General features: G+C 54.2%; 1 protein-coding gene across 8 annotated transcripts in view; it reads right to left on the bottom strand.

Moving 5' to 3' along the window:
• LOC128090120 (uncharacterized) overlaps positions 1–24419 on the bottom strand; it is a 52886-nt gene that overhangs the window by 10869 nt on the left and 17598 nt on the right. Inside the window, exons 1-10 of one of the 8 annotated variants that reach the window (XM_052702180.1) lie at positions 9604–9791; positions 9332–9448; positions 9099–9178; positions 8817–8937; positions 8520–8609; positions 8218–8310; positions 7839–8004; positions 7339–7445; positions 6878–7027; positions 6551–6705 (exon numbers count right to left, since the gene is read on the bottom strand). In XM_052702180.1, the coding sequence (XP_052558140.1) occupies positions 6551–6705; positions 6878–7027; positions 7339–7445; positions 7839–8004; positions 8218–8310; positions 8520–8609; positions 8817–8937; positions 9099–9178; positions 9332–9448; positions 9604–9768 (1244 nt within the window). In that variant the 5' untranslated portion in view covers positions 9769–9791. Of the gene's footprint in view, positions 1–6550; positions 6706–6877; positions 7028–7338; positions 7446–7838; positions 8005–8217; positions 8311–8519; positions 8610–8816; positions 8938–9098; positions 9179–9331; positions 9449–9603; positions 9792–10159; positions 10359–24419 lie in introns of those variants that run through there. The other 7 variants (XM_052702181.1, XM_052702175.1, XM_052702182.1 and 4 more) reach the window with 7 other exon arrangements.

Genomic DNA, 24419 nt, shown 5'->3' with positions numbered 1-24419 from the left:
GATCACAGGGCAACACCAGCATCATTATGAACAGCTGAATAGAGAAGTTACTGTTCTGCCCAGACGTAAAGCGCTTTGGCCTCGCCTTGCTTAAGACAGCTTATTGCTCATGATTTTAGTGTGATGAACACTGGGCAGCTGAGATACACAGCAGCATTTACCTTACAGACAAAGGATCATCACGTTGTTAACAGGGAAATGTGGGTCCAGTACAACGCTTTCTTCCTGAACTCCGTGTCCATGCGCTGCTCGTGTGGCTCTGAACGGAGTCTTGTGACATGAAGAGTCCCATTCACTCTCTAGACCTTAGCATTTCAAGAAAGGCATTATGCTTACAAATGATAATTGCATGTAAATATGATTTTGTATAAAAAACACTTAAATTATTTTAAAGTGGTTTAAAGCTAAGCACATCGAAGCGCAATTTAAAATTCTGTTTCCCAGGCCATTTGAGACGTCGGACCAACGACCACCTCTCATTTGTCTTGCTGTTCAGCTACAGCAACGATTCCGAAATGCAATCACTATCTCACCTTCCACTCACTGGTTTACAACAGAGCTTTTGTCCCTGCTTGCGCAGGGCTTGGGGTTTGGACCCAACAGTGGCAATGAAATCCAGGGTGGAATATGGATACTCCTTTGTTTAGAGAGAAGATTTCAAGAAGAAAAAAAGAGAATGAATGGCTTAAGGAAGGGAGGGAAGTGGCTACAAGGCTCCCAGCACAGAGCGTTGGCAAACAGCATCACAATCTTCTTAGTACACACAGAAGAAAAAGGTTCTCAAACATTCTGGGGGATAGAGAGGATTTCTAGGAGCCTCTCCCAACCACTCCCTGCTCAGGCTGCAGCTAAAAGGCTTCACACAGGATTACAAAGAAAAAGGCTGCACAAAAAACTCTACAGTCCCTAAACTGGACATGAGGCGTCCTGTTGCTCGAGGATAAATGTGCACAAAAGGAAATCTCCTTTCACAGTTTGCTCTGCTTCACACTGCAGTCCAGCTTTGGTGGTTAACGAGAGCTGCAGACCAGCTTGTGTGGCTTTTCCATTACAGTCCACGGGAAGCAGATGTTTGTTTTCTTCCTGAGAATTTTGGTTCCTGCTACAAACACAGTGCCCATCTAACGGCAGAAGGGTGCTGAGGATCAGCTGCTGGTTCGGTCAGGGCCTGAAGCAGCCCATGCACACAGACCGTGCGCTAAAGGTGTGCAGCGACACAGGAATCACAGCCACTGCATTGCTTGGAGCAAGCCACTGCAACACAACAGCTGAAGCAAGACAGACAGAAGTGTGGGGAAAGCATAAAGGCCAGAGGCCCCACAGAGCCCCACTGTGCCCATCTGCAGTTAGAAGATCAGCTTAATTGTTTTTTCTGTCGTTATGCTGTTATTCCTTCCCCCTGACTCCCCCACTGTAAGTTAGTCAGAACTCATTTGCACTGTTCCACCCAGAATAAAACTGTTCCTTGTTCTTCTCTATGGGTAGTTACTCTCAAACACTGACACGAACTGCACTGATTAACTTCTCCCATCAGAGAAGCCTTAAGGTCATTTTTCCTGACAAGTTCGCTGCACATCTCCTTCAAGCTTCACACCTGCTATCAGACAGCAGAGCACAAATGCTGACTATCCTCCAAATCCCTGAGAGCTGGTTCAGGCGTGTCAGCCAATCCTCCCAACTTTGTATCATCAGCAAACTTGCTGAGGGTGGCCACCATCCCCTCATCAAGGTCATTGATGAAGATGTTGAACAAGACCGGACCCAGCACCGACCCCTGAGGAACACCGCTGGTTACCGGCCTCCAGCCAGACTCTGCGCCGCCAACAACGACCCTCTGCGCTCTGCCAGTCAGCCAGTTCTCAACCCACCTCACTGTCCACTCACTCCACTGTCCCACTCTTCCTCAGCTTTGTTATAAGGATGTCGTGGGGGACAGTATCAAAAGCCTTGCTGAAATCAAGGTAGACTACATCCACTGCTCTCCCTCCATCCACCCAGCCAGAGACAACATCACAGAAGGCCACCAGATTGGTCAAGCACAACCTCCCCCTGGTGAACCCGTGCTGATTACTCCTGATCACCTCCTTTTCTTCCAGTTGTCTGGAGATGGCTTCCAGCACAGCTGTTCCATCACCTTTCCAGGGACAGAGGTGAGGCTGACTGGCCTATAACTGCCTGGATCTTCCTTCTTGCCCTTTTTGAAGACCGCAGTGACATTGGCTCTCCTCCAGTCTTCAGGCACCTCCCCCGTCCTCCAAGACCTCTCAAAGCCCCAGCACCGTTGCAGGCCACCAGCCAGACTCAGCGCCACTGATGACAGCCAGCTGAGGGAGCTTGCTGAAGACAAGGGACGCAACACCCACTGCTCTCCGCCCAACTACGCAGCCGGTGATGACATTAGAGAAAGCTACCGGGTTGGCTCATGATTTCCCCACGGAGAATCCATCTCTGATGAGCACCACGAGAACTCATTTAGAATTGCAGCCATTTCCACCGAAACAGAAATTGCTGCATTAGTTTCAGGGAAGCAAAGGTTAAATCTCCCACAAGTTTGAAGGGACCGTTGTATTTATAAAAATATTTTATTAAATATAAAAATAGATATACAAAAAGATATACAAGAAGAAGGTTGGTTGTTTCTATACATTGAACATATATGTATCCGTAATGTTATCCATTACACACAGCCCATTACATTATTACATGTTACATTGCACATGATGTATATGTGCGCAGATGCGGCCTGAGACAATCCCTCTTCACTCAGTGCTGCTCAGCCAAGCCAACAGCTTGGGCAGCCGTGGCCGCGGGGGTGCAGAGGGATGCGCCGTCCAGCTGCCGGGAGCAGAGGCCGGGAATGGCGGCGCCTGCTGAGCACGGGCAGGGACGCCCCAGGGAGAAGGGCAGCAGGGCACTGGGTTTGCTGTGCTCCTCCGAGGGACAGAGCTGTCTCAGGAGTGCTGCAGCTCAGCGGAACAGACAGCACAGCGCTCGCAGGCCCCGTCGTGATGTCGCTGTCCTCGTGGTCGCTCTGAGGATCAATGTGGTCTGCACTGCCAAGCTTTGGACCGAGCTCTCCGCGTCACGGGCCAAAGGCGCCAGGGCTGCAACAGGAAGAAACAGAGCAGGGATGAAGCAATCTGCAGAGATCGCTGGCGAACTCCGCAGACCGCTCCAATGCCACACGTCTCTGTCCCAGGCTGGGTAGGACAAACGGAGCGGCCCATCAGGAAAGAGCCAAATGCATTAGAATCACCAAATCATCTCAATTGGAAATGACCTTTGAGATCATTAGCATCACATAACCCACATGTCCTTCCCTGTTTGCAGGTGGACACATTCCCTCCTTTCCTCTCACATCCTGCAAAGGAGGCTCTCCTTCACACACCCCAGGCATCTCCCCAAGACTTTCCTCTCCAGGCATTCTACTCCCAGCAGACATCACGGACAATGACATGATATCATCTCCCTCTTCATCGAGCTTGGGCTCCCACCACAATATCAGCCTTGCTGCCCTTTCCTCGGACTCTGACTTAGGACAGAATTCTTTCCTTACAGGGCAGGGAGGCCTTTCCTTACAGGGCACAGGCAGCCCAGAAAACATGCGGGTTCCCTACCCGTTGAGGTGGTCAAGGCCAGGTTGGATGGAGGCCTTGGCAGCCTGATCCTGTGTCCAGGGGCATCCAGGACACAGTACGGGGTTGGCACAGGATGGCCTTAAACGTTCTTTCCAACCGAACCATTCTCCCACTCTGGGATTTCATGGTTGTACCACCTTTGAGCTCCCTTTCCACTGAATTATTCTAGGATCTCGTGACTGCGTGATCTCTCAGGTCCCTTCTGGTCCCATCTCTCTAGGATTCCCTGGTTCTGAGATCCTTAAGGTCGCTTGAAAGTCAACCTTTCTAGGACTCTGTGGTTCGGTATCGCCCTCTGCCCCAAGAATTTCCTGGGAGGAGAGCGAGGCATGGGAGTCTCTGCCCCCAGCCTCAGTACACACACCACAGCCCTCACTTACCCGTGATGATGTCCTGTCGCTGCTTCTCACTCAGGTCCCTTGAGTAGCGCGCAGCAAACCCTAGGCACAGAGCACCCGTCAGATCTGCTGCCAGCAGCAGAGCCGCACTGCTCCCCAGCAGCGAGAGTGGCCGAGGGCGGCCTGAGCAAGGCAGCAGGGCTCTGGGACCCACTCAAGGGGCTCTTAGGGCCACAGGGCAGTGGCTGGGACCGCCAACCACTGCCAAGAGGGACAAAGGGGCTGTGGCTCACCAATGAACCTCACGGCCTCCACTCGCACGGCGGCCTGAGGGTCCTGCAGGTAGGGCTGGCTCTGCTGCAGGTATTCCTGTGCCCTGCTCTGGTCCCGCTGCAGCTGGAGAAAGCATAAGAACATGGGGATTGCAGATGTTCCCCAGCTCCCCGCGCTGTTCCTGTTGCTCTGGGCTCTGGGGCTCTCCTTACCAAGCACTGCGCGATCCTCCACGTCTCCTGTTTCTCAGCCAGCTCCAGGAGGTCGTTCCAGCGCAGGAGACGGGCCGTTTGTACAATGGCTTTCCTGGCGGCCTGTGGGGAAGCAGAAGCTGGGAGATGGCACCAAGGCCCGAGGAAGGAGACCCGGCATCGCCCTCCTCTTGCCAGGGCCGGGAGCCTTTTCCCAGCACGCTGTGGGAAGGGAACAGAACACGGACAGCAGGGCGTGATGGCCACACAGAGACACGGAGCCGCAGCCCCTCCGTGGTCACCCAGCACAACGCTGGGCTCCCAGCTGGCTCTGTCCCAGGCCTTCGACACCCAGGCTGCGGGTAGCAGAGCTCGGAGCCCAGGCTGTGGATGCACGACCCCGCCGCCTGCTCCGGTGCAAGGAACGGCAGGGAGCTGGGCCTGTCCTCCGGGCCTCGGGCAGCAGCCACGCACCCTGGCACCCACAGCACCCAAACGGTGTCACGTGCCCTCGGTGGGGCGGAAAACTGTACCTGGGCCACGTCCTGGTTCTCATCGTGCATCCGAAGGTGCAGTGGGACCAGGCCTCTGCGCACCGTCCCCTTCATTCTGCTCCGGTGGCACCAGACCACGGCCTGCACCATGTCTCTGTAGAGACGGATGGAGGACACCTGCACGGCACTGGACTCCTGGGAGGGAGGGAGGAAGGAAGAGAATTCTAGCACGAGGAGGCCGGGCCGCCTTCACACGGCCTCCGTGGCACGCAGCGCCTGCGGGCCTTCCTGCACCGTGCGTGGGGACCAGGCCTGGCCTGGCCTTGCACAGGCAGCGGAGGAGGCACGGAGGGCCGGAAGCCAAGGGTGGGGAGCAGATGCTGGGCGCGGGGCTCTCCGAGGGCCCACAGCCGTCCCACTGCTCGGAAGGAGCCCCAGGAGGAGCGGGGAGGGGAGAGGGCCCGATGCGAGTGCTGCCCACACAGCTGGGCCAGAGGCGGGGGCACTGCAGAGTGCCCTGCGAGGGCTCTGCCTCCTGCAGCAGCTTCACTTACATCGACAAAGAGAGGCAGGAGCTTCTCGGCGTGCTGCACGGCAATGGAGCTGGCCTCCTTCCTCTTCACGCAGCCCATGATGTTTTGAATGACAAACAGGGCCTTCATCTTGATGTCTGCGCTGGCATCCTGCAGGGTGGCCATGATCTCTGGCAGCACCACCCGCATTTTTCTTGCCTGTAGGAAACGCAAGTTCCTTTGTCTGATGCGGGAACGACCGCCTGGGCAAAAGGCTCCCGTCTCTGAGCTCCAGTCTCCTGCTTCACTTGCTGGCAGCGGGCACGGCAGTCGCAAGGCCAATGGGGAAATCCTTTTCTCAGAGGGCGGTGAGGCTGCCCAGAGAAGTAGGTACCCCATCCCTGGAGGTACCCAAGGCCAGGACGGATGGGGCCAGGGGCAACCTGCTCTGGTAGGTGACAACTAGCCCACGGTAAAAGCTGACTTTACTGGGCTTTGACGTCCCATCCTCAAAGCTCCTCAAAGCCAGCAGGCCCCACCGTGACCGTCACCCTTCTCCCGTCGCTGCCCAAGAAGCCCAGTGCCGCTTTGGTTGACAACGCCCCACTCACCTTCTCCCGTGTCTCGGAGAGTACGACAAGCCCTCTGAGCACCACGCTGTGCATCTCCACGCTTGGATGCTTCAGAAAAGTCTTGAGGTGGCGCAGGTCACCAAAAAAGTCCTCATTATCTTCACTCTTTGCCATTAGCTGAAACATAGACATAGCCAGGTGAGAGCCTGCAGGGGCACACGCAGCCCCGAAGGGCAGCAAAATGTTCTCCATTAACTCACAGCCAAGAAGAGGATACAGGTGTCTTCTGTGACTCCTTCTACCAGCCTGCTCAGCTGTGAGCCCTTGGTCACCTCCTTCAAGACCTTCTCCAAGGTCTGCGGCATGCAGAGCATCACCTCCCATGGGTCCAGGGCGTTGCTGCAAGCCCAAATACATTGTAGGCAGAGCTACCTTAGCACAGCTAAAACCCTGCAGGCCCACGTTGCTTGGAGAGCCCTGGGCGAGCAGGAGGGCACCTGGAAGAAGCCCTCCAGGCTGCTGAGGACAGTACCTGTCGCTTGGTGGAGAGGACTTCAGCAGGCTCCTGACTTCTTCCGTGGGCATCTGGCTGGTCAGAAGGAGCAGCAGGGAGTCCAGGCAGTGCCGCGCTGCCTTTGTGGTGATGCTCCTCAGGTTCTTGCGGATGAAGGTCATGAACTGGGCTTTCTGAAGGGGACACACGCGAGAACAGACCACAACCATTAGCACAGGTGCCGCTGAAACCACTGCACTTCCCATCGCTGAGAACGGCTTCAGGAGCCCCAGAGGCCTCGGCTGGGGAGGGAAAAACAGCGCCTGAAAGGGCTCAAGGATGGGGCAGTGGCCAAAAGGGGCTTACATCTGGCATCCAGAAGGCGTGGTCTTCCATGGCCACGGCCATCACACTGCAGGCCGCCTCCTTGTCATAGATGCTGGAGTCAACCAGCGCTTGAAGGGCTGTGAGGACGACGTCCATCCTCTCAGCAGGCCTGAGGTATCCTCCAAACAACTGTGGGTGGAAGCAGGGGAGGGAAGAGATGCCACACTGAGCACTCCAGTGCAGGGAGAGCAGCTCTGCAGAGATGCTGGGCAGCAGAGCCTGTAGGAAAGCTGGCAGCATCAGCTTCCGTCACTGCGTGGGGCAGGATGGCAAGAGAGGGCTCTGGGAGATGGACTGCAGGTGGGGGCATGGGCGTTTGGTAAGAAGGCCTTGCGGTCCTCCAGCCAGGAGGGCTGGATCTGCTGCTCTCGCACTCCCCTTGCTCACAGACATTTCCTGCTGATGCCATGGACAAGATCCTCAGCAAGGCAGAACGTTACCTCAGCACAATCTTTGGGAGTGGGAAAGTCATTATCTCTGAACTTTCTACCCTCCGGCTCCTCATGGAGATGCACGTAGTTTTCCATCTCCGCTGACAGGCTTGTTCCTAAAAGGGAGGGAACACAGAAGAGTCAGAAGGAAACAATGTCTTTGCCATCAAACTCAGCAATTGGTGAACGGTGCTTTAAGCTGAAAACGGAGTTCTGAGGAGACCCACGGTAGAGGGGACCCGTGGTGTAGGAGACCTGAGCACGGAAACCAATGGTGAGCAGACATGGGTTGATGGGACCCATGCTGAGGAGAATGAAGGAAAGGGATTACACAGCTAAAGGAGATGGGTGCTGGGAGCAAGAGGCAGCTTAGGAATGGTGAAGCTGCTCGTAAGAGTAAAGGAGCTCAGAGAGCTTGCGGACTCCACGGTCAGGCTTCACAAAGCATAAGAATAGGAGAAAGGAGCAGACGTAGGAGCAGAGATGCTGCCCAACCCATCTTGTCTTACTTCTTTGTCGTTTGACAAACATGTGGAGGCGATGAAGCGCTTGTACAGCTGGGGCTCTGGTGCTTTCGTAGCCACAGTTGAAAAGGCTGAGGTGACCCAGCAGCTCTCCCAGGATTGGGAAGTAGAAGTCAATGAGTGGCTTGTAAGCTTCAGGGCCCTCCCAGTCCTGGGTGAGAGAAGGAGAAGAGAGGAAGGGCTGAGTGGAAGCAGAGCAGGGCCTGGAGAGGGAAGAGCGGGGGCAAAGATGGGGCAAGGACCCTTGTTTGGGGCAGAGCCCTGCTGAGAGCTCCCAGCCGCAGCCCCGCTGCAGGCACCCCTGAGCTGCTCTGGGATATGGAGAATGGGAGACAGCCTGGCTGGAGGGTGCCTGGCTCCTTACTTTTTCCATAAAATTACGGATCATCTGTAAAACCCCACGCAGGGCTCTCGTACGGACATGCACATCCTGGGAGCTGAGGAAGTGGAGCAGAGCCTGCAAAGAGAGAATCTGCTGGTACTCGCCCTGGGAGCTTCTGCCGCTCCAGCAGGAGCTCTGGGATCTTCCCCACGGGGGAAGAAGAACAGAGCAGCAGGGGCAGGATCCTTTGCAGGACCTTCACGTGCAAGGAGGGTCTGTGTCACCGCAGTAGGGACATTCGCATCCCTCCCACTGACCCCGCTCTTTGCAACTGCCTGCCAGACCTGAAACATGCTGTGCAGCTCCTCGCTCATTCTCCTGTTGGGGCAGTTCTGCACCAAGGCTTCCAGCATGATGTCCATGGCCCTCATGGTCTGCAAGAGGACAGAGAGTTGCAGAAGGGCGCCTGCGGCACCTCACGGGGCGCCTCATGCTAACCCTATCCCCAGAGAAGAGACGAGACGAGGGTGGAAAAGCAAAGCTGGCTTCCTGCCCTGCCTGGCTCTCCTGCGGTCTCAGCACAAGGAGCCAGGGAGCAGCCCAAAGGGACCTGGCGCTCCGGTGGCTCACCCAGCACACACCTCATTGTAGAGTTCTTTCTCCTTTGCTGGTATGCTCAGTTCCGGAGGCAAAAAGAAGACACTGTTGAAGCAGGAATTCAGAATGCTCTCCGTTTTGCCTTCCAGCGCTGTCTCCACAGTGCTGCAAGGGGAGAGAGAAGCCCGTTGGACACCGTGTGCCTCGAGGCCACGGGAAGGAGGACGTGGACCTCCACGGGCAGGAGGAAGCCTCCCTGCCAGCTTCAGGGCCGCCAGCAGCCTGCCCTGGGGCCGTGCTAGCCAAATGTGGGCCTGGGCAGCTACCTCATGTTGGCAAAGCTCATCATGGCTTCCTGCTTTATCTCCGAGGACAAAGTGTGCTTGGGCTCCTCATCGATCAGCGCCTGCAGAACACAGGAGGGATGGGATGGATGGGACGTGGCAGCCACCAGAGGACACTTGCGTGTCCGTGCTCAATTCTCCCCGTGCCAGCCTTGTCCACAAAAGGGTGCAGGGGGTCCATGCCCCCTTTTCCAGCCCACTGCCTTTCTCCCCACCTGGACATTCTCTGCCAGCTGCTTTTCTTGGCAGAAAGCATCCAAGTTGAGCGACGTGTCCCTGCATTTGCACAGCGTGCAGATGCCTCTCAGGAATTTGATTTTCTCTTGCACATCCTGGTAGTCACAGAGGGAACAAGAGGGGGCATGAAGGTGAGATCCACGGCCAGCAGGACCCCAAGCATCGTGGGGCGCGGTGCAATGCCTGCAGGGTAGCGGCCTGGAGAAGAACCGGGGCTGTTTCCACAGTGAGTGCAAACAGCTGCTCTTACCTTGTCCTTTCTCTGCAGAAACTCACAGATGCATGCGATGGCTGTTTCTCTCCACAGCTCCAAGATGCGAATACCTAAGCAAGAGGAGAAGAATGAGCACCGTAGAGAGGGGCCAAAGGCAAGGAGTGAGCGAAAGAACGGCCCCAGCGCATGGCATGGAGCCATCCTGCCTGCCTGCTTCCCTGACATCCTGCCAGCCCAGCAGCCTCTCGGCACCCATCCCAACAGTCTGGGAGAGGTTGGCACTGGCGCAGGCTGCCCAGAGAAGCTGCGGCTGCCCCATCCTTGGAGGTGCTCGAGGCCAGGCAGGATGGGGCTGCGGGCAGCCTGAGCCAGTGGGTGGCAACCAGCCCACAACAGGGGCTGGGCCTGTGAGGGCTTTGAGGTCCCTCCACACCCAACCATTCCTGGATCCCGTGGTTCCACGCTCCCTTTAGCTGGAGCTGGACTCCATGCTGGGAAAGGGAGTTTCAGGAAAGGAGGTGCCGGAAGAGGTGGGTGCCAGCTTTGAATCAAGCATGACCGCTGTGCCCAGTGCTTCCCACCCGTTACTCACGTGGATTTGTGATCTTCTTTTTCTTCTCCTTCTCCTCCTTTTCAGGAGGCCATTCCTGCCAAGCCAACCTTGGCCTGCAGGGGGGTCTCACCTCCGTCTCACCAGACTGAGAACCAGAGCTGGCAAAGGGAGGGGAGAAGGAAAGGTAGATTCGCCGGCTCTTACGGGCAGGCGGAAGTGGCATGGCGAGAAGTGGACTGTGCTCAAGAAGCCTCGAAGGTCCTTGTGCTCAAGAAGCCTTGAAGGTCCCTGTGCTCCTGTCGCTGTCGCTCCTGCGACTGTTCTGGCTTTCCCTTGGCTATTACCTAGGCTGCCCTCACCCTTTGTGATGTCACTGATGACACACAATGGGCGGCCTTTAGAACTGTGCCTGTACCCTCAGAAGCTTGTAGGGGCGCAGGCCAAAAACATTGGGTTATGCTCACATGTTGCATAGAGAATGGATCACATCAAATACTGCATCCATTCATAGCCCAGGGCAAAGAATCATGGAGCCACAGAACCCGTAGAGTTGGAAGGGACTCTGAAGGCCATCTCGTCCACCTCCCCCACTATGAACACAGACACCACAGCTCCATCGGACGCCCTGCCCGCTCCAGCCTTGCCTTTGAAGTCTTCGGGGATGGGGCGCCAACACGTCTCTACGCAGCCTTCTTCCAGGCACACAGGTTTGCCAGGGCTGAGCTGGGGCAGGAGCGACACAGACAGACGCTCGGGTCCTGAGCGGAGCTGCTGCTGCCGCTGCCCGCCTGCTCCTCCGGGAAGCCGCCCCTCCCCCCTCAGCTGCTCCACGTGCCGTAGAAGGCGGGAAGCGCAACCAGAAGATTCCCTCGTGAAGTCCCACTGCTCCGCACGGCGTTCTGGTGTGCGACAGTGACAACAAAAAGTCTCAGAACCACAACAGAGGCAGATTGTGTTTCTGCAGTAGAAGCTTCCAGGTTTTTTTTCTATGTGGTGTATTCCTGAAATTAGAACCTTCCTGTGAACCTGTTGTTTCCAGTTATTTATTTATTTTATTTTTTGTATGCCGCGGGGGCCCTTGCTGAACTTACAAAAGAGTCCTAAACGTTATTGATTCGTAAAGAAAGCTGACGGAGGGAAGTTGGAAATGGGCTGTAGTGACTCGGGTAGGACTGACGGCACAAGATAAGGAAAGTACGCAGGATGGGAGAGAACAGCATAGGACGGCATGGGGACAGTCAGGCAAAGGATGGGGAGAGCTGAGCACAGGACAGGAGAGATGTGCTAACTTTGGAATATTGCTCTCCTGTCCAAACACAAAGCAGAACGGATGTGCTGACTTTGAAACGCTGCAGATATTGCAAAGTACAAAGCATTCCTAAAGACGAGAGGTTGGTAGCGGCCCATAGGTGGAGATGTATCACGGCAACAGTGTGGGGAAGATTGTGAGCCTGAGACGCTCAAGCAGGGAGAGCCAGGGGAGGCATTACCTGCGTCGGGTTTAGGGCACGGAACAGAACGGATTTCACTGCCAGTGCACAATTTCTCCCTTGCCAACAGTCACAGAATCATAGAATTGCTCAGGTTGGAAAAGACCTTCAAGATCATCAAGTCCCACCTCAGCCCAACCACGCTGCCCTAACTAACCATTCACCACTAAATCATGTCCCTGAGCACCACAGCCAGACGGTTCTGAAACACATCCAGGGATGCTGACTCCCCACACCTCCCTGGGAAGCTTTCTGTAAAGAAGTTCTTCCTGATGTGCAACCTAAAACTCCCCTGGCACAACCTGAGGCCATTTCCCCTCGTCTTGTCACCAGTGAGAAGAGTCCAGCCCTGCTCTCACTGCAGTCACCTTTCAGGTACTTGAGGAGAGCCATAAGGTCTCCCCTCAGCCTCCTCTTCCCCAGACCAAGCAGCCCCAGTTCCTTCAGCCTCTCCTCACAGGCCATATTCTGCAAGCCCTTCCGCAGCCTTGTTGCCCTTCTTTGCACCTGCTCCAGCACCTCCGTGTCCTTTCTGTGCTGAGCTGCCCAAAGCTGAAGCCAGCACTCGAGGTGAGGCCTCAGCAGTGCCGAGCACAGGGGCAGGATGACTTCCCTGGTCCTGCTCACCACACCATTCCTGATCCAAGCCAGGATGCCATTGGCCTTCCTGGCCCCCTGGCCCCCTGCTGGCTCATATTCAGCCGCCTGTCCATCAGTCCTCCAAGGTCCCTTTCTGTCAGGCAGCTTCTAGCCACTCCTCCCAACGCTGTAGGGTTGCCTGGGGCTGCTGTGACCAAAATGCAGGAGCCGACCCTTGGCCCTATTGAAACTCAGTTTACTTTGGCCCATCGATGCAGTCTATCCAGCTCTCACTGTGGTGCCTTCCTCTGCTCCTGCTATGCAGGCTCTCTGCAGTGCTAAGGGCAGCGTTTTCCCCATAGCGCTGCCTGCAGTACATTTAAAGGAAAGGGTCCATTGGTTTATTGTTCACCTGTTTTGTTCACTGATGTAATCCCACTGAGCCCCTTTTGGAGTGTGGACAGTCCATGATCCTGTGTCTCTTGGACACCAGGCCGTCCTCCCCTGGGACAGGGTGACTCAACAGCCCTCTGCATTTCCCTCAACACAACGAAACAAATAAAATGCACAGGGGCCCCTTGGCCCCTGGGAAACCATGGCAACAAATGGCCTGAAGATAAGGGAGAAGAACAAGATAGACCAAATAAGGAAGAAACAAGGCATTCCACATGTCCATTGGTCAGGTAGTAGCCCTAAGGCATGGGGAAAGTTTTAAGAAGGATGTGCTCCTTGCAATAAACGCCATTTTACCACCCACCACATTGGTGTGCACCTTGGGTAAATGGACAGACCGATGAGTCCCTAACGATTGCGAACACCTGTATGAGGTCTTTCGCAGGCGAAAGGCTTCATCTGGTGACCCCGACGTGATCGTTAGGGAATAGTGGTCGGCCACAGGCGGCGTGGCGATCCTACTCTCATCCGTCTCCCTTGGGGAAGGAGACGATGACCCTAGAAGAGGGGGCTGCGGCTTAGGAGAGTGGAAGCTGGGTAGCGTCGGGAGGGGGCTCTGCGCGCGGGAGCCCATTCAACCTGCCGAGGACCCAGAAACCATCGGAAGAGGAGCCCGGTGGTTGCGTGCTCCGCGGGACAAGGAACGCCCGGCGGAGTGAATATGGAGGCCGTCATAAAGGTGATTTCGTCCGCGTGTAAGACCTATTGCGGGAAAACTTCTCCTTCTAAGAAGGAGGTGGCTACCGTTCTTTCTTTTCTTGAAAAGGAGGGACGTCTTTCTTCTCCTTATGAGATTTATGACTCCGGTAAAGGGGACTCTTTGACATTAATGCTCTCTGAGAGAGCTGTGTCGTCCCGAGGGGCGTCGGTGCTTAAATTTTGGGGTCCGATTCGGGGGGCTTTGAAGGCAGCGAGGGAAGAAAAGACTGCCTAAAACCTTGCCAGAGATCTGTTGGGTTTTGATCCGGGCGGGGGGGGGGTCACCACGGCCGGGAGACTCTAACCCCTTCAAGGATCTGCCAAAGATTGCCCATAATGCAGTAATCATGGATTGTCTTAAACAGAAATCACACAAAAATGTTAAGGATCTTATTCTAGCCGCTCCCGACGACCTCAATACTCCAGGAGACATCATTAGGTATGTACTGGAGAAACAGAGAACAATGCCCCTCACCAATGAGGGATTAGCAACAGCGATAGTAGCAGCAATGGCCATGAGAGAGAATCAGAGTAGGGGACCGTGTTTTAAGTGCGGACAGTTTGGTCACTTCAGAGCCCAGTGCCAAGCCCCTGGGAGACAGAAAGGGGTAGCAGGGCCAGACCAGGCTTGCCAAGCCTGCGGGAGATCAAGTCACACTGTACGCCAATGTCAGAAGTTTGTCATAGTGCCGCAGGGAAACGAGGAAGGGAGGGTGCCTTAGGCCCAGGGCCCCTCCCCCGGAACACCAAATGGGCCAGACAATGCGGCTCTGCCTACCCAAGGTCGGGGTCCCGTACCACAGTGAGCCCTTCGCCCACAGTGGCGTTAACCATGGGAATGGGAGAGCGCCCCTTGGGCAGGATCATGCTTACTTGTGCGGGGAGCGTACTTTTTTGCAGGTCTCCTGAGGAAGAGAACACTGTAAATATGCCCTCAGCTATAGCGACTAACATCTCGTCCGCACCTTCGACATCCCACTTCACCCCCCCCTCGGCTTCAGCTTCGCATAAACAAGTAGAAGAAGGCATTCAACTGTCTGCGCTTTTGTCTTGCAAAACGGCTAAAGTGCAGGAATGCAAGGTCGTTGAAACCCCTCCACTGTATCCACAACAACCGCTGTCTCTGTGTAATCTAATACCACCTGCGGGGGCAGGGAAAGAAGTTAGCTGGGATGGGACACTTACTGTCTCTTCTCAGGAGGTGGAATGCAGTAACACTCAGGGGGGTGGGAACTGCGGTCAAGGCTCGGGTATGGATTGGTCAAAAGTTAAGGAGGCGGTAGAAGAAAAAACAGCAGAGAGAAAGGGAAGAGATGTAACTTACAGGTGCTTGGATGATAGTGTACGGCCAGCACTGTCCACCCTGACTGCACCTGAAGGTGTAGGTGGCGTCCGGCCGGCACCCTCTGCTGAGGCTGCACCCGCCGGAGAAAGAAATAACAATAGTCTGTGGACCCACTCTTTGCCACAGTGTTCAGACCCATTGACTCGACCCAGACATCCTTTTACAAGATTGAGTGTGCATGCAACCAATCAGAAGCCTCTACAACAATCAGTGCATGGTCAAAGGGAGATGGGCACAGTGGGAGCAGTGCGGAGCCCACAGCTTCCAGCTGTGTCTGAAAAGGATAGCAAAAGGAGAGAGGTGAATTCGCATTTGGGAGTTAAGAGAGATGCACTAACAGATTGTGGGAAGTTTAGATCTAGCCTGATAAAGGAAGGAAGAGCACTAGAGACCTTCCCGATAGTAGGGAATGATAACAGAGACCCGGAAGGGGTACTTCTTGATCTGAAAGGCATCACACACCTGATAGATTGTGCAGAGAAACAGGGATTGAAATCACTCCTCGCTTTAAATGCATTAGAAGTCCTGACAGCATCAGGCCTTCTCTTTCAGCATGTAACAAATTTGATGTGCGTGGTGCTTAAGCCAGTGCAGTATGCACTGTGGGCATCAGAATGGGTTCCCTTCATGGACAGGTGGCCAGGTTGAGGCCTGGAGAACAAGCAATTCCGTATGGTTGGTTTGTGAGAGCAATGCTCTCAAGGCTTGAGACATCTGCCTTGATATTGAACAAATGTTTGTTATTTTTGAGGTACATTCCAACAGGTACCTGAGACAATGTTGGTATATACTGGGCATAGATAGTGCCACTAGAGCTATCAGCAATCACTCTAATCTCTAATCTCTCTGTCTATAACTTTACTAGTATTGTAGGATGTGGCTTTAATTGTTAAGTGTCGGCGACATCACATCAGTTTTTGCAGGATAATTACGTGGTGATTAAAGACCTATCATCTACTCCAAGTGGGATGAATCTCGCTTTGGCTTACCAAGGAAGGAACTTGGTAAGGAAGCTTTTGCAACATGATGACCTGCACCAATTGTTGAAACGCGTCAGAGACAATGGACAGAAAACCTTGATCACCGTTCACCACGACACAGAAGAGATACATCGTGTCCTAGAGAGAGGAAAGAAGGACGGAGAACACCACTGGTGGGAAGTGCTTTTTGGGTGGTCCCCCACAGCGACAGGAATATTTAACTCTGTACTGCATCCGGTTGTAGTTGTGTTAGGTTTAACATTATTATGCTTAGTACTAATAGTTATAATATATATTAAGGTGTGGCGCTTGCTGAGGCAAGTGTCCCGACTCGATTCAGCATTATCTAAGGATACACCACATCGCCTCTTGTAAGACTCATCTTAAGGCTAGTAGGCTGCTAGGCTGTTAGGGTAGAACTATCAGGCGCTTCGCAATATAACAGAGCAGGGTTTCACTGAGCATGGGAGAGATTTTGTGGCAGGCAAAGAAGGCGAGGATTCGGGATGTGACGGGATAGGACCTCCCCCTGCTCAGTGGTGTAAAGCCTGCGTCTAATTTGTGTACCTTGCTTCATCGACTGTCTGCAATAACGTTTGAGCAATCAACGCTTGGAATACCATAGGCTTCTCGAAAGATTGTAACCGGATTCACGTGCGCGCTGTAACGGATGTTTAACTATGTTTAACTCTATTCTGTACTCAGTTATAGTTGTATTAGGTCTAACATTAATATGCTTTATGCTTATAGTCATATTATATTAGGTATATAGGCATATAGGTATATTACATAGTTAACTATAGTGTATGCTGAGACGAATGGCTCATGGCAAACGCTAAGATGAATGAATGAGCATCGTCTAAGAATGCAGTATATAGCTTTATGTAGGACTCACGCTTAAGACATTAGGATTTTTTATATTAATAGGTCATAGGGTTATTAGAGTAGAATTATTTGGCGCATTATAATGTAACGGGGCAAGGCTGAACTGAGAGGACAATGGCATGTATAGGCGCAATGCGGGGATTTCGTGTTGTACGCGGTTAGGGTCCTCTCAGGTTGTAGTAGTTACGCTTATGCATAGGGAGGGGGAAATGTAGTCGAACAGGGCCGACAGGGGCCCCTTGGCCCCTGGGAAACCATGGCAACAAATGGCCTGAAGATAAGGGAGAAGAACAAGATAGACCAAATAAGGAAGAAACAAGGCATTCCACATGTCCATTGGTCAGGTAGTAGCCCTAAGGCATGGGGAAAGTTTTAAGAAGGATGTGCTCCTTGCAATAAACGCCATTTTACCACCCACCACATTGGTGTGCACCTTGGGTAAATGGACAGACCGATGAGTCCCTAACGATTGCGAACACCTGTATGAGGTCTTTCGCAGGCGAAAGGCTTCACTCTTGGACACCAGGCCGTCCTCCCCTGGGACAGGGTGACTCAACAGCCCTCTGCATTTCCCTCAACACAACGAAACAAATAAAATGCAAAACATTTATTTGAGTGTTGTTGTACAAAAAGTTTCCAGTCTGAAAATGTATATTACAAATCATTGAAAAAGACATTTGGCATGCATATTCTAAGAGGAAAAAAAATGAAAATAAAACCACAACATTTTGAAATGGTAAAGTCTAGATCATTATGTAGTTTTCATGAGCTCCGTGTAACGCTCCCGTCCTTTTGTGCCTGCTTTCCGATTTGTACATTTCTCACAATCCCTTCTTTTAAATAAAATGAGAGCCTTCTGAAAATGGGTTGGCAGCAGCTGAGTGCAGGCAGTGACACTGCCAGAACTACAAGGTGATGCAGAACAAAATCCACAACTCGATCACAGGGCAGCACCAGCATCATTATGAACAGCTGAATAGAGAAGTTACTGTTCTGCCCAGACGTAAAGCGCTTTGGCCTCGCCTTGCTTAAGACAGCTTATTGCTCATGATTTTAGTGTGATGAACACTGGGCAGCTGAGATACACAGCAGCATTTACCTTACAGACAAAGGATCATCACGTTGTTAACAGGGAAATGTGGGTCCAGTACAACGCTTTCTTCCTGAACTCCGTGTCCATGCGCTGCTCGTGTGGCTCTGAACGGAGTCTTGTGACATGAAGAGTCCCATTCACTCTCTAGACCTTAGCATTTCAAGAAAGGCATTATGCTTACAAATGATAATTGCATGTAAATATGATTTTGTATAAAAAACACTTAAATTATTTTAAAGTGGTTTAAAGCTAAGCACATCGAAGCGCAATTTAAAATTCTGTTTCCCAGGCCATTTGAGACGTCGGACCAACGACCACCTCTCATTTGTCTTGCTGTTCAGCTACAGCAACGATTCCGAAATGCAATCACTATCTCACCTTCCACTCACTGGTTTACAACAGAGCTTTTGTCCCTGCTTGCGCAGGGCTTGGGGTTTGGACCCCAAGTGGCAATGAAATCCAGGGTGGAATATGGATACTCCTTTGTTTAGAGAGAAGATTTCAAGAAGAAAAAAAGAGAATGAATGGCTTAAGGAAGGGAGGGAAGTGGCTACAAGGCTCCCAGCACAGAGCGTTGGCAAACAGCATCACAATCTTCTTAGTACACACAGAAGAAAAAGGTTCTCAAACATTCTGGGGGATAGAGCGGATTTCTAGGAGCCTCTCCCAACCACTCCCTGCTCAGGCTGCAGCTAAAAGGCTTCACACAGGATTGCAAAGGAAAAGGCTGCACAAAAAACTCTACAGTCCCTAAACTGGACATGAGGCGTCCTGTTGCTCGAGGATAAATGTGCACAAAAGGAAATCTCCTTTCACAGTTTGCTCTGCTTCACACTGCAGTCCAGCTTTGGTGGTTAACGAGAGCTGCAGACCAGCTTGTGTGGCTTTTCCATTACAGTCCACGGGAAGCAGATGTTTGTTTTCTTCCTGAGAATTTTGGTTCCTGCTACAAACACAGTGCCCATCTAACGGCAGAAGGGTGCTGAGGATCAGCTGCTGGTTCGGTCAGGGCCTGAAGCAGCCCATGCACACAGACCGTGCGCTAAAGGTGTGCAGCGACACAGGAATCACAGCCACTGCATTGCTTGGAGCAAGCCACTGCAACACAACAGCTGAAGCAAGACAGACAGAAGTGTGGGGAAAGCATAAAGGCCAGAGGCCCCACAGAGCCCCACTGTGCCCATCTGCAGTTAGAAGATCAGCTTAATTGTTTTTTCTGTCGTTATGCTGTTATTTCTTCCCCCTGTCTCCCCCACTGTAAGTTAGTCTGAACTCATTTGCACTGTTCCACCCAGAATAAAACTGTTCCTTGTTCTTCTCTATGGGTAGTTACTCTCAAACACTGACACGAACTGCACTGATTAACTTCTCCCATCAGACAAGCCTTAAGGTCATTTTTCCTGACAAGTTCGCTGCACATCTCCTTCAAGCTTCACACCTGCTATCAGACAGCAGAGCACAAATGCTGACTATCCTCCAAATCCCTGAGAGCTGGTTCAGGCGTGTCAGCCAATCCTCCCAACTTCGTATCATCAGCAAACTTGCTGAGGGTGGCCACCATCCCCTCATCAAGGTCATTGATGAAGATGTTGAACAAGACCGGACCCAGCACCGACCCCTGAGGAACACCGCTGGTTACCGGCCTCCAGCCAGACTCTGCGCTGCCAACAGTGACCCTCTGTGCTCTGCCAGTCAGCCAGTTCTCAACCCACCTCACTGTCCACTCACTCCACTGTCCCACTCTTCCTCAGCTTTGTTATAAGGATGTCGTGGGGGACAGTATCAAAAGCCTTGCTGAAATCAAGGTAGACTACATCCACTGCTCTCCCTCCATCCACCCAGCCAGAGACAACATCACAGAAGGCCACCAGATTGGTCAAGCACAACCTCCCCCTGGTGAACCCGTGCTGATTACTCCTGATCACCTCCTTTTCTTCCAGTTGTCTGGAGATGGCTTCCAGCACAGCTGTTCCATCACCTTTCCAGGGACAGAGGTGAGGCTGACTGGCCTATAACTGCCTGGATCTTCCTTCTTGCCCTTTTTGAAGACCGCAGTGACATTGGCTCTCCTCCAGTCTTCAGGCACCTCCCCCGTCCTCCAAGACCTCTCAAAGCCCCAGCACCGTTGCAGGCCACCAGCCAGACTCAGCGCCACTGATGACAGCCAGCTGAGGGAGCTTGCTGAAGACAAGGGACGCAACACCCACTGCTCTCCGCCCAACTACGCAGCCGGTGATGACATTAGAGAAAGCTACCGGGTTGGCTCATGATTTCCCCACGGAGAATCCATCTCTGATGAGCACCACGAGAACTCATTTAGAATTGCAGCCATTTCCACCGAAACAGAAATTGCTGCATTAGTTTCAGGGAAGCAAAGGTTAAATCTCCCACAAGTTTGAAGGGACCGTTGTATTTATAAAAATATTTTATTAAATATAAAAATAGATATACAAAAAGATATACAAGAAGAAGGTTGGTTGTTTCTATACATTGAACATATATGTATCCGTAATGTTATCCATTACACACAGCCCATTACATTATTACATGTTACATTGCACATGATGTATGTGTGCGCAGATGCGGCCTGAGACAATCCCTCTTCACTCAGTGCTGCTCAGCCAAGCCAACAGCTTGGGCAGCCGTGGCCGCGGGGGTGCAGAGGGATGCGCCGTCCAGCCGCCGGGAGCAGAGGCCGGGAATGGCGGCGCCTGCTGAGCACGGGCAGGGACGCCCCAGGGAGAAGGGCAGCAGGGCACTGGGTTTGCTGTGCTCCTCCGAGGGACAGAGCTGTCTCAGGAGTGCTGCAGCTCAGCGGAACAGACAGCACAACGCTCGCAGGCCCCGTCGTGATGTCGCTGTCCTCGTGGTCGCTCTGAGGATCAATGTGGTCTGCACTGCCAAGCTTTGGACCGAGCTCTCCGCGTCACGGGCCAAAGGCGCCAGGGCTGCAACAGGAAGAAACAGAGCAGGGATGAAGCAATCTGCAGAGATCGCTGGCGAACTCCGCAGACCGCTCCAATGCCACACGTCTCTGTCCCAGGCTGGGTAGGACAAACGGAGCGGCCCATCAGGAAAGAGCCAAATGCATTAGAATCACCAAATCATCTCAATTGGAAATGACCTTTGAGATCATTAGCATCACATAACCCACATGTCCTTCCCTGTTTGCAGGTGGACACATTCCCTCCTTTCCTCTCACATCCTGCAAAGGAGGCTCTCCTTCACACACCCCAGGCATCTCCCCAAGACTTTCCTCTCCAGGCATTCTACTTCCAGCAGACATCACGGACAATGACATGATATCATCTCCCTCTTCATCGAGCTTGGGCTCCCACCACAATATCAGCCTTGCTGCCCTTTCCTCGGACTCTGACTTAGGACAGAATTCTTTCCTTACAGGGCAGGGAGGCCTTTCCTTACAGGGCACAGGCAGCCCAGAAAACATGCGGGTTCCCTACCCGTTGAGGTGGTCAAGGCCAGGTTGGATGGAGGCCTTGGCAGCCTGATCCTGTGTCCAGGGGCATCCAGGACACAGTACGGGGTTGGCACAGGATGGCCTTAAACGTTCTTTCCAACCGAACCATTCTCCCACTCTGGGATTTCATGGTTGTACCACCTTTGAGCTCCCTTTCCACTGAATTATTCTAGGATCTCGTGACTGCGTGATCTCTCAGGTCCCTTCTGGTCCCATCTCTCTAGGATTCCCTGGTTCTGAGATCCTTAAGGTCGCTTGAAAGTCAACCTTTCTAGGACTCTGTGGTTTTGTATCGCCCTCTGCCCCAAGAATTTCCTTGGAGGAGAGCGAGGCATGGGAGTCTCTGCCCCCAGCCTCAGTACACACACCACAGCCCTCACTTACCCGTGATGATGTCCTGTCGCTGCTTCTCGCTCAGGTCCCTTGAGTAGCGTGCAGCAAGCCCTAGGCACAGAGCACCCGTCAGATCTGCTGCCAGCAGCAGAGCCGCACTGCTCCCCAGCAGCGAGAGTGGCCGAGGGCGGCCTGAGCAAGGCAGCAGGGCCCTGGCACCCACTCAAGGGGCTCTTAGGGCCACAGGGCAGTGGCTGGGACCGCCAACCACTGCCAAGAGGGACAAAGGGGCTGTGGCTCACCAATGAACCTCACGGCCTCCACTCGCACGGCGGCCTGAGGGTCCTGCAGGTAGGGCTGGCTCTGCTGCAGGTATTCCTGTGCCCTGCTCTGGTCCCGCTGCAGCTGGAGAAAGCATAAGAACATGGGGATTGCAGATGCTCCCCAGCTCCCCGCGCTGTTCCTGTTGCTCTGGGCTCTGGGGCTCTCCTTACCAAGCACTGCGCGATCCTCCACGTCTCCTGTTTCTCAGCCAGCTCCAGGAGGTCGTTCCAGCGCAGGAGACGGGCCGTTTGTACAATGGCTTTCCTGGCGGCCTGTGGGGAAGCAGAAGCTGGGAGATGGCACCAAGGCCCGAGGAAGGAGACCCGGCATCGCCCTCCTCTTGCCAGGGCCGGGAGCCTTTTCCCAGCACGCTGTGGGAAGGGAACAGAACACGGACAGCAGGGCGTGATGGCCACACAGAGACACGGAGCCGCAGCCCCTCCGTGGTCACCCAGCACAACGCTGGGCTCCCAGCTGGCTCTGTCCCAGGCCTTCGACACCCAGGCTGCGGGTAGCAGAGCTCGGAGCCCAGGCTGTGGATGCACGACCCCGCCGCCTGCTCCGGTGCAAGGAACGGCAGGGAGCTGGGCCTGTCCTCCGGGCCTCGGGCAGCAGCCACGCACCCTGGCACCCACAGCACCCAAACGGTGTCACGTGCCCTCGGTGGGGCGGAAAACTGTACCTGGGCCACGTCCTGGTTCTCATCGTGCATCCGAAGGTGCAGTGGGACCAGGCCTCTGCGCACCGTCCCCTTCATTCTGCTCCGGTGGCACCAGACCACGGCCTGCACCATGTCTCTGTAGAGACGGATGGAGGACACCTGCACGGCACTGGACTCCTGGGAGGGAGGGAGGAAGGAAGAGAATTCTAGCACGAGGAGGCCGGGCCGCCTTCACACGGCCTCCGTGGCACGCAGCGCCTGCGGGCCTTCCTGCACCGTGCGTGGGGACCAGGCCTGGCCTGGCCTTGCACAGGCAGCGGAGGAGGCACGGAGGGCCGGAAGCCAAGGGTGGGGAGCAGATGCTGGGCGCGGGGCTCTCCGAGGGCCCACAGCCGTCCCACTGCTCGGAAGGAGCCCCAGGAGGAGCGGGGAGGGGAGAGGGCCCGATGCGAGTGCTGCCCACACAGCTGGGCCAGAGGCGGGGGCACTGCAGAGTGCCCTGCGAGGGCTCTGCCTCCTGCAGCAGCTTCACTTACATCGACAAAGAGAGGCAGGAGCTTCTCGGCGTGCTGCACGGCGATGGAGCTGGCCTCCTTCCTCTTCACGCAGCCCATGATGTTTTGAATGACAAACAGGGCCTTCATCTTGATGTCTGCGCTGGCATCCTGCAGGGTGGCCATGATCTCTGGCAGCACCACCCGCATTTTTCTTGCCTGTAGGAAACGCAAGTTCCTTTGTCTGATGCGGGAACGACCGCCTGGGCAAAAGGCTCCCGTCTCTGAGCTCCAGTCTCCTGCTTCACTTGCTGGCAGCGGGCACGGCAGTCGCAAGGCCAATGGGGAAATCCTTTTCTCAGAGGGCGGTGAGGCTGCCCAGAGAAGTAGGTACCCCATCCCTGGAGGTACCCAAGGCCAGGACGGATGGGGCCAGGGGCAACCTGCTCTGGTAGGTGACAACTAGCCCACGGTAAAAGCTGACTTTACTGGGCTTTGACGTCCCATCCTCAAAGCTCCTCAAAGCCAGCAGGCCCCACCGTGACCGTCACCCTTCTCCCGTCGCTGCCCAAGAAGCCCAGTGCCGCTTTGGTTGACAACGCCCCACTCACCTTCTCCCGTGTCTCGGAGAGTACGACAAGCCCTCTGAGCACCACGCTGTGCATCTCCACGCTTGGATGCTTCAGAAAAGTCTTGAGGTGGCGCAGGTCACCAAAAAAGTCCTCATTATCTTCACTCTTTGCCATTAGCTGAAACATAGACATAGCCAGGTGAGAGCCTGCAGGGGCACACGCAGCCCCGAAGGGCAGCAAAGTGTTCTCCATTAACTCACAGCCAAGAAGAGGATACAGGTGTCTTCTGTGACTCCTTCTACCAGCCTGCTCAGCTGTGAGCCCTTGGTCACCTCCTTCAAGACCTTCTCCAAGGTCTGCGGCATGCAGAGCATCACCTCCCACGGGTCCAGGGCGTTGCTGCAAGCCCAAATACATTGTAGGCAGAGCTACCTTAGCACAGCTAAAACCCTGCAGGCCCACGTTGCTTGGAGAGCCCTGGGCGAGCAGGAGGGCACCTGGAAGAAGCCCTCCAGGCTGCTGAGGACAGTACCTGTCGCTTGGTGGAGAGGACTTCAGCAGGCTCCTGACTTCTTCCGTGGGCATCTGGCTGGTCAGAAGGAGCAGCAGGGAGTCCAGGCAGTGCCGCGCTGCCTTTGTGGTGATGCTCCTCAAGTTCTTGCGGATGAAGGTCATGAACTGGGCTTTCTGAAGGGGACACACGCGAGAACAGACCACAACCATTAGCACAGGTGCCGCTGAAACCACTGCACTTCCCATCGCTGAGAACGGCTTCAGGAGCCCCAGAGGCCTCGGCTGGGGAGGGAAGAACAGCGCCTGAAAGGGCTCAAGGATGGGGCAGTGGCCAAAAGGGGCTTACATCTGGCATCCAGAAGGCGTGGTCTTCCATGGCCACGGCCATCACACTGCAGGC

Source organism: Tympanuchus pallidicinctus, unplaced genomic scaffold, assembly GCF_026119805.1.
Source record: "Tympanuchus pallidicinctus isolate F22 unplaced genomic scaffold, pur_lepc_1.0 scaffold43, whole genome shotgun sequence".
NCBI classification, from domain to species: Eukaryota; Metazoa; Chordata; class Aves; order Galliformes; family Phasianidae; genus Tympanuchus; species Tympanuchus pallidicinctus.
Note: the sequence above shows the minus strand (reverse complement) of the source record. Positions and strands in the feature narration are given on the sequence as shown.